Here is a 9,504-nt window from a genome sequence, read left to right as displayed (position 1 = left end):
CAGAATTTTTACCTTGCACATTTCTGTAATTTATATGTGTATAAAATCAAGATGTATTCAGTCTGGTTCATTGCTTTTTTTTTTTTTTTTCCTATAAGATGAATGGGGTAAAGCTAATGATGTCCCTAGAGCTTTAAAAAAATAACCCATAACAAGATATCAAATGGGACAGCGTTATCTAATTGTTCAAATCATGGACTCCAAGCCAATGCTTTCATGATATTCTCTTTGGCTACATTTCATTGGTCATGATGATATATATTTAACACAATTTGGCGCCAGAAATTAGCTGTTTGACCTGCCTCTGTCTGCTTACACTGGATGTTCATAAAGTTTGAAGAAAAGTTGTTTATATGAAATAATAAATATTGTTTATATGAAATATTAAAAAATATGTTTGTATATTATGGACCCCTGCTACTATTTTAGGTCGATATCTACTCTAATAGAATAAGTCAGGAGAATTCTTGGGTTCATCAAAGTTAGCAAAGGAATCTCCGATCAATGAATCATTCAAGTGCTTCTGTGCTTAGGTGAGTTTATTCAATACTTGTTTTATTTCACTTTAAAAATAAAATATAATTTTATTATAAAATAGAAATCAGATAAAATATTGAGTTATGCTAATCTTTGCAGGAAACAAACTCATGTGTCCATTGAATGGACAAACACATGTGTCCATTAAAATCTAGTCAGTTGGCTTGGAGAGGCCTCCAGGTATTATGCCTTTATACATCCTTCCTTTCAATGATTTTCTTGGCTTTCTCATCAGGTACTCACGACTGTAATAGATGTTCGGTTAATAAATAATCAAATGTGAGCATTTACCTCAAAATTTCTGTAATGCCTGAGAAAGAAGGTGACAGCAACCAATATATTTATAAAATATAGGATAAAGCATATGGTAATTGTAAGCTATAAATCTTAAAGTCTGCATGTATACAGAGGATAAGAAAAATATATAATATCTACAATATTAGAGGGAAAAATAAGCCATTATGAGAGAGGAGATAAAATGGGAAAATATACTTCATGCAAATGAACACGTGCTGCTTAACAGAGTTGGATAAATTCACTATAAGAGAAGCAGGTGACAGTGGTAATGAAGTTAAGGCTGAATACACAGACCTTGGAGAGTTTTGGAAAAGGTACCCTGACAACATGTATTCACTTAGATCTTAAAAGACATTGACTCTTAGGCTACGGTGATCATGGAAAATTATTTTGGCACGCGGCACAGGATTATTGAGAAAAATCCTTAAAATAAAATTGAGATGTTTGTATGAAAATATGTGGCCATAATCTAGCTGATTAGCACTTTACATAGAATGGTAGTAACCTTATATAGAAAGGTAGCAAAGGAATGGTTGAGGAATTAGCCTTTGAGAGATGTTTTTCCTACATGCCCAAACCTGATAATACTAGAGAGATATAAAGTGATGGTAATTCATAATGGAGAAAATGTAGTTATACATCCTAGACTTAAAAAAAAGAAAAATCAAAACCAGTTGCCATCGAGTTGATTCCAACTCATACTGACCCTATAGGACAGAGTGGAACTGCCCCATACAGTTTCCAAGGAGCAACTGGTGGATTTGAACTCCCAACCTTTTGGTTAGCAGCTATAGCTCTTAACTACTACACTATCAAATGTTCCACATCTTAGACTTGTTGTTGTTAGATGCCGTCGAATCAGTCTCGACTCATAGTGATTGCCCGGTCCTGTGCCATCCTTATAATCATTGTTACATCTTAGACTAAAGTAGACTAAAAAACAAAAAAAAAGTAGACTAGGAGTGATTAAATAAAATCCAGCCGTATTTCTGTCAGTCCTGTTCAGACAGTGGAGAAACCAATGCCTAAGTGAAAATAATCAGATTGCCAGTGAATGCTTCCACATCCTAATCACCACTTTCAATACTATTACCAGGACGATAATGAACAGCAAAAAAATGATAGTAGTCATCGATAAAATAGCATGGGTTTATTCAACTCCTGGGCTTCATGGACAACATTAGACCTGGTGATAACTTTACAAATAACCAATCTTCAACCTGTGAAAGGTATAAATAAGGAAGCATCTATGAATCCCCTTACTTTGGTGTTGTTAGGTACGTCTACTCGGTTCCTATTCATAATGACCCTAGGTATAACAGAATGAAACACTGCCCAGTCCTGATCCATCGTCACAATCTTTATTATGCTTGGGCCCTTTGTTATAGCCACTTTGTCAATCCATCTTGGTGAGAGTTTTTTCTCTTTTTCGCTGATGCTCTACCAAACATGATGTCCTTCTGCAGGGACTGATCTCTCCTGATATCATGTCCAAAGTATGTAAGACATAGTCTCTCCATCCTTGCTTCTAAGAAACATGCTGTTTGTACGTCTTCCAAGACAGATTTGTTTATCCTTTTGGCAGCCCATGGTATATTCAATATCCTTCACCAACTCTACAATTGAAAGGCATCAATTCTTCTTCAGTCTTCCTTATTCATCATCAGAGCTTTTGCATGCATATGAGACAATTGAAAACACCATGCTTGGGTGAGGTGTACCTTAGTCTTCAATCTGACATCTTTGCTTTTTAACGATTTAAAGAGTTCTTTTGTATCAGATTTGCCCAACTTAATGCCTTTTTTTGATTTCTTGACTGCTGCTTCTACGGCTGTTGATTGTGGGTCCAAGAAAAATGAAATCCTTAGCAACTTCAATCTTTTTTCCATTTATCATGATGTTGGTTATTGGTCCAGTTGTGAGGATTTTTGTTTTCTTTATGTTTCGATGTAATCCATACTGAAGGTTGTGCTCTTTGACCTTCATCAGTAAGTGCTTCAAGTCCTTGCTTGGTGACCGATACGTCATTTATTTCCAGAGAGCACGACAGAATGATATCAGTGGATGGGGAAGAATAGGACATGTGTCAGAAACCATGACAAGTGGGTTCATATGGAGATTATGAAAGAGGGATGAGAGATGTCCTCTGTATCTGTGGTCATCAGTAAATAACTAAGCTTATAGGTACTAAGTATATAAAAGGATTAATTCTTATTTTTCCAGTGCTATAGGGAAGAGGCTGGGAGTACTCAGGAGAAAATAGCTTTGAGGGCTATGCCGCCAGGTTCAGAAAGAGTTCAAGTTTCCCTTCTGTTCTTTTCATGGAGCCTAGGAGTACTTCTCTGAGAATACAGGGACTCCCTTGACTTCTGCTGTAGAGTGGCCTGCAAGAATTTCTCATACTCTAAGTCTATTTAGGTACGGCCCAACTCCATATGTTGACTTTTGGCACCATTTAAAAAGAAAACTACAGAGTGTCATCATGAGCAACCAGGGATAAAAACGAACCCAACCAACTGTACTTGATACTGAATACCAGTTTTTCATGTTTGAGGTTCTGTACCAGCGACATCAGGCATATCATGGTATGCTGTTTGAGGTGGGTCTCTAGCCTGACATTTGTCCTTTGATTGCTTAAAACTTGATTCAGAATGAAAGTACTTATTTTTGTTGTAAGATAACATTTAATATGTGTCTGGTACTTTCACAGTTTTTACTATTTATCACTTACGTATCTTCCCCAAATCTGCCACATTGGCAAGGAACAGATTTATATAACCTATTGCTTCAGCTATTTTTATCAAAGATTACATAGTCCATATTTTGTGGTGAGCACCTGATGAAGAATGATATGATATGAATTGAAGAATAATACTTAAAAGTAAAAATATTTTGTGATAAGTAAAAAAATCCAGTAGTCTTCTACTGCAGAACTATAGAATATGTTGAGAGTGTTGGATTAGTAGGTTAATGAATTTTCTGAAAAGGAAAAGAGCCCAGTCAAGAAATTTTTATCTTGTCCATTATCCTGTGTTGTTAATGTTAAAAAAATTCAAAATTTCTTGTTAATTGCTCATGGATGAAGAGGGGAGACTGGAAGAAACTACAGAAATTCTTTATATGTATTTGCTATAAAACAAGTATTTTCAGGAAATTCAGATTCATGCTAAGAGACAAAGTGGCCTCTCCCATAAAGTCAGTTTCCTCTAAGTATAATAATTTTGATTTTTTGAAATATATCAGGGTCTGTTCTCTTTTGGTTATTATTCTTCCAATTTTGTTCTTTAATATTCCACTTGTACAAAATTAATACTCACTGTGTAAATGTGATATTAGTAAGTTCTAATTATTCAAATAAAGTAACAGGGCAAACACGTATTTTTCACAAAATCTTTATAAACACTTAATAAGCCTGACATATTTTTTCCATTTTCTACTGCCTAATTCAAGTTTTGTTTCTCAGAATAGTCAGATTTCTTATTTTCTCATTAGGAAACAAGAAAATCAAAGTGCTGGAGCCACATTCATCCTCTTGGGCTTCTCAGAATACCCAGACCTCCAGGTGCCCTTCTTCATCGTCTTCCTGACCATCTACATGGTCACTGTTGTTGGGAATCTGGGCATGATTTTAATCATCAGGATCGATCCCAAACTCCACACCCCCATGTACTTTTTCCTCAGCCACTTGTCATTTGTTGATTTCTGTTACTCTTCAGTAGTTACACCCAAACTGCTAGAAAACCTGGTTGTGGAAGACAGAACCATCTCCTTCACAGGGTGCATCATGCAATTCTTCTTGGCTTGTATATTTGTGGTGTCAGAAACATTCATGTTGGCAGTGATGGCTTATGATCGATTTGTGGCAGTTTGTAACCCCTTGCTCTATACGGTTGCAATGTCCCCCAAGCTTTGTTACTTTTTGGTGGCTGTCTCCTACTCTTGGAGTATAGTATGTTCCTTGATAGTCACCTACTTTCTGTTGACATTGTCTTTCTGTGGGACCAATTTCATAAACAACTTTGTCTGTGAGCATGCTGCCATTGTTGCTGTATCCTGTTCTGACCCCTACATTAGTCAGAAGATCATTTTGGTGTCGGCCACATTCAATGAAATAAGCAGCCTGGTGATCATTCTTACTTCCTATGCTTCTATAGTCCTCATTGTAATGAAGGTGTCTTCAACTGGAAGACACCACAAAGCCTTCTCCACCTGTGCCTCCCACCTAACTGCTATTACCATTTTCCATGGAACCATCCTTTTTCTCTACTGTGTACCTAATTCCAAGGGCTCATGGCTCATGGTCAAGGTGGCCTCTGTGTTTTACACGGTGGTCATCCCCATGCTGAACCCCCTGATTTACAGCCTTAGGAATAAAGATGTGAAGGAGACAGTCAGGAAGTTAATCAATACCAAATTATTCTGTTTTAAAATCTAAATCTGTACATATTTAGTTTTTTTCTTAATGAGAATACTGGTGAGAATTAATCAATAGCATACCCGAAACTGAATCTATGACAACTTTTCAGCTCACATTTCAATATCTGTTCACTTTACTGTTTTGTAAAATAACATTAATACTACAAATACTATTAGAAAGTAAAATTCAGACCAATTAAACTAAGTCTTTTATTCAGAAACTGCCATGAAAAGTTTCTTTGTTATTATACATGACCATGAACTTGCCCAAGCCAATCTTCAACTAGTTTTAAGTTATATGACATATGGAATTTTTTTAGGTGATCTAAAATTATAGCTAACAATGAGGACATTTTGTCCATGTTATAAACTAATACAGTAAGAGCTGTTTGGCATAGGTCTCTAAGTGTTTATTAAAAATGTTAATTTAATTCTGAATGGACTACCTTTGCATTGGAAGATTCCTAGGGTAACAAAAAGAAAGAAGTCTCTTTTCCCCACAGTAATCACAGTCTGGTGCATTTAAATTATATCTGGTAAAATAAATTGTATTTTCCTCAATGTACTAGATCACCAGAAAACAATACACAATTTAGAAATATATGGTCATGACTCTATTTTTGTCACTTACATTAACAGGGCTGTGATTTATTTACTTATTATATTTTACTTGAAAATATTACTGCATTTATGTTATTTTTCAGTTGTAGGAAATAATATAAAGATATACCATATATCTTTTATCTCGATTACCCCAAAATAGAAAAACATAACATTGAGGATATTAGCATTGATGAAATCCACAGATGTATTTGGGCATCAGCCCTTTATTAATGTAAAACAAACAATCATAAACTCTCAGTGGTAAGCAACAATATGCATAATTTATTCTACATCAGTGGCTTGATTGAAGTAGCTTTGGTAATACCAGCTAGGCCACTTATGTGTCAAAAGTGGGCTTCTCGATTAGCTAACCTTCACTTTATAAACCTGTATATATGTTACTTCCTTGGTCCAGTAGGCTAATGGTCTATGTTGAAAACAGTGCCACAATAAAGTATGCTCACCAACAAAAGTGTACTTCAAGTCCCTGTTTGAGTCTCAACAGTGAACCTTCTATCACTGAAAGAAAATTGCATGACTAAATCCGAAGAAGGGGCCTTGGGTGCTGCAAACTGTTTACACTTGACTACTAACCTAAAGGTTGGCAGCTTAAACTCCAAGAGCCCTAAGGAAGAAAGGCCTGGTGATTTGCTCCTATAAAGATTACAGCCATGAAATCCCAATGGAGCAGTTCTACTCTGTAACAAAAAGGGTCACCATGAGTTGCATTCAACTCAATGGAAAAAGGGTTAAATTCAAAGTTAAAAGGTGAGGAATTCTTATGGATTATTTGATTCAGAGTATTTAGCATCTACTTTTTAAATACAGTTTTAACCTTTGAACTTGTAATAGTTGTTGAAATACTTCGGTACTTTAACCCAAGATGATGGCATGTCACCCTTAATGACTATCCCCATTTCCTTTATACCTTTGCTTATGTGTGCATATGTCTATCTACTGAAACCCTGTACCCTTCTGTTGGAGAACCCTCAGTCTGGGATTCTGATCTAAATCCATGTTTAGAGCTTATGAAATCAACAATTTAAAATTATAAGGAAACCACAAATTGGAGGATGAAAACAAGTTAGCCCCTTTCCTTGACCAAAACCTGTATAGAATCCCAAACAAAATTTGGAAGGCTAGAATTTAAAATTGCAACATAGTAATGTCTTAAAGGAATAATTTAAAAAAAAAAAAAAAAAGAACTTGTTATACAAAGCTGTTAGACTCATACAAACCTGAGGTATATTTATCCTTTAAATTTTGGCTTATGAACCAAACTGAGAAACCTGAAAAAAAGGGAGCAAAAAAGGTTTTGCCTTCAGTGGCCTGTTTTAAAGTAGCCTTTTGCTTAGATTTTAAAGGTCTGTTTTCAGTGATTTAATTCCTGGCTTGACTTCAACAGATACTCTAGGTAACTGAGCTAATGTGGGTCATGCATAGAAAATAACATAACTTGCATACTTAAAACCAGTGGGAAATTTTTTGGTAGTCATTCTTTATTAAAAATAACATGCACATGCACACTCACCATCTGTTTTTCAGTTGTGGCTTTTGTGTTACTCTTACATTGACCAAGTTTCAGTTGAGCTCCCAGACTTGGAAATATATTTCTCATATTCAGCTAATGAAAACCCTGTGGATCACAATAGAAAGTTGTCTGCTCTACAGTAGATCATGGGGATGGTTCTGAACCAGGAAGCGCTTTGTTCAATTGTACATAGGTTACTATGAATTGGGGCCTACTGGGCGGCAGCCAACAACACTTGTAAACATGAAGCTGAACTAGCAATTTATATTTAGACCACAAATTTGGCTAAATCCACCAATATTAGCTGAACTAGAATCTCCAACTCGAGGGCACTGGGTGGCTGGGTAGAATCTCCAATCCCTTTAATTTTGATATATGTTTTCAAATGCTGCTGCCTAGGCCCATATCCTAAGATTTTCTGGTCAAGGAACCAACATGGTAGGAGTTTATTTGGTCAACCTTTAAACCTCTTTCTTCTTTCCCTGTTTTTTTTTTTTTTTTTTCCATTAATGTGCTAAATGAGAAATTGCATAGATGGATTTAAAGTATCATAACTGTACACTTTCTGACTATACTGAAAAATACAGCTAGATTTACAGCCACAATCAAGATACCTAACAGATCTCCACTGCCCTAGAACCCAGATGAAAGCATATTCAGGATATAATACTGCTGAGTATAAAATTATTTATCATGTAATGTTAAGTGTGTTTCTACATAAATACATGTACACAAATATAAATACAATGTATAAAGAATGAAAAATTAACTATAAAATTATAATTATAATGGGATTATTGAAACAGACATGACCGTGGCTGTTTGTAACCCCTTGCCCTAAAGAGAAAGCATGTCTCGTAAGCTCTGTGCCTTCCTGGTAGCTGGGTGCTACACAAGGGGTGGGATATGTTCCCTGTCACTCACATATTCTCTTGTGGAACTATCCTTCTGTGGCTCAAATATCCTAAATCACTTTTGCTCTGAGTATTATGCCATCCTATCTGTCTTCTTCTCTGACCCTTACTTCAGTCAGATGGCATGTTTAATCTTTTGTATGTGCAATGAGACTAGTAGCTGCCTGATTATCCTCACTTCCTACATTTTCATTGCTGTCACTTCCATCAAGATGTCTTCTTGTGGACTCCATAAAGCCTTCTTCACCTGTGCCTCCCACCTGACTGCCATCATCATCATCCATGGGACCATCCTTCTGCTCTACTGTGTGCCCAACTCCAAAAGCTCCTGGCTCCCGGTCAAAGTTGCCACTGTGTTTTTCACAGTCATGATCCCCATGCTGAACCTTTTAATCTACAGACTTAGGAACAAAGGTGTGAAGAACACAGTCAGGCAGTTAGTCATCACCAAACTCCTTTCTCACTGAGTATAATTCTTGTCTATATATAACTATACATACATCGTTAAGACATAAGTAAGCATATCTGTGCTTCTTCAATTTTGTTAAATAAATATATAATTATGCTCTAAATCAATTTAATATTACATGTTCCTTGGTTTATAATTCCCAGCATAACTTACAGCTTCTCTGGGTTAATACTAAAATGGTACATTCTGATTCACTTGTTTTCAAGTAATGTCAAAGAAAGTATATTTTGTCATTTCCCATTGGACACTACAGTGGTCAGTGGAAGAGGTCTGTATTACAGATTCACTGCTCATACTATGGTTGGAGTCATGCTTAAGAAAAGGTCGGATGTATACAAAAGAGCTGAAAACAGATCAGAAAAATTTTTAATGAATCCATACGCTGATCCTCAAAACTAACTCCTTAGATTCAGGTAATCACATGAACATTACTTTCTGATTCCTCTTAATAACTTGATTCTATTTTAGATAATGATGGTGAAGATAATATTGAGTTTTAATAATCTCCCTAGAAGCTAAACACACGTGGAAGTCTGTCATTAAATACACTTATTTAGGCTGAGACCTCAAGATGTTTCTCACTATTCTTCCTATTTTTCAAATGACATCCCTGAAGAAATAGCTGACAAGAACAAATATATTTGAAAATTATAGGATACAACATATGATAATTGTGATGTTTAAACATTATTGTTTGTAAATAGACAAAGAAACAACTCTAATGTTTATAGTAGCAA

The 9,504-nt window shown here is 35.7% G+C and overlaps 1 protein-coding gene and 1 pseudogene across 1 annotated transcript; both read left to right on the top strand.

Annotated features, from left to right (window-relative positions):
- The first annotated feature begins 504 nt into the window (after nucleotides 1-504).
- LOC126079258 (olfactory receptor 5D13-like) lies at nucleotides 505-5,269 on the top strand. Its single transcript, XM_049890181.1, has 2 exons — nucleotides 505-533; nucleotides 4,327-5,269. Exons 1-2 carry the CDS (start codon nucleotides 505-507, stop codon nucleotides 5,267-5,269), a joined length of 972 nt encoding a protein of 323 aa, XP_049746138.1.
- A 2,923-nt stretch (nucleotides 5,270-8,192) lies between these two features.
- On the top strand, nucleotides 8,193-8,765 carry LOC126080362 (olfactory receptor 5D13-like; annotated as a pseudogene).
- The last annotated feature ends 739 nt before the right edge of the window (nucleotides 8,766-9,504 follow it).

Source organism: Elephas maximus, chromosome 7 (assembly GCF_024166365.1).
Source record: "Elephas maximus indicus isolate mEleMax1 chromosome 7, mEleMax1 primary haplotype, whole genome shotgun sequence".
NCBI classification, from domain to species: Eukaryota; Metazoa; Chordata; class Mammalia; order Proboscidea; family Elephantidae; genus Elephas; species Elephas maximus.
This window is presented reverse-complemented; position numbering and strand designations above follow the sequence as displayed.

Coding starts and splice junctions, on each gene's coding strand:
- LOC126079258 (XM_049890181.1), top strand. CDS start 505: ATGAATCATTCAAGTGCTTCTGTGCTTAG. Junction 534..4,326: donor TCAAGTGCTTCTGTGCTTAG/GTGAGTTTATTC, acceptor TTTTCTCATTAG/GAAACAAGAAAATCAAAGTG.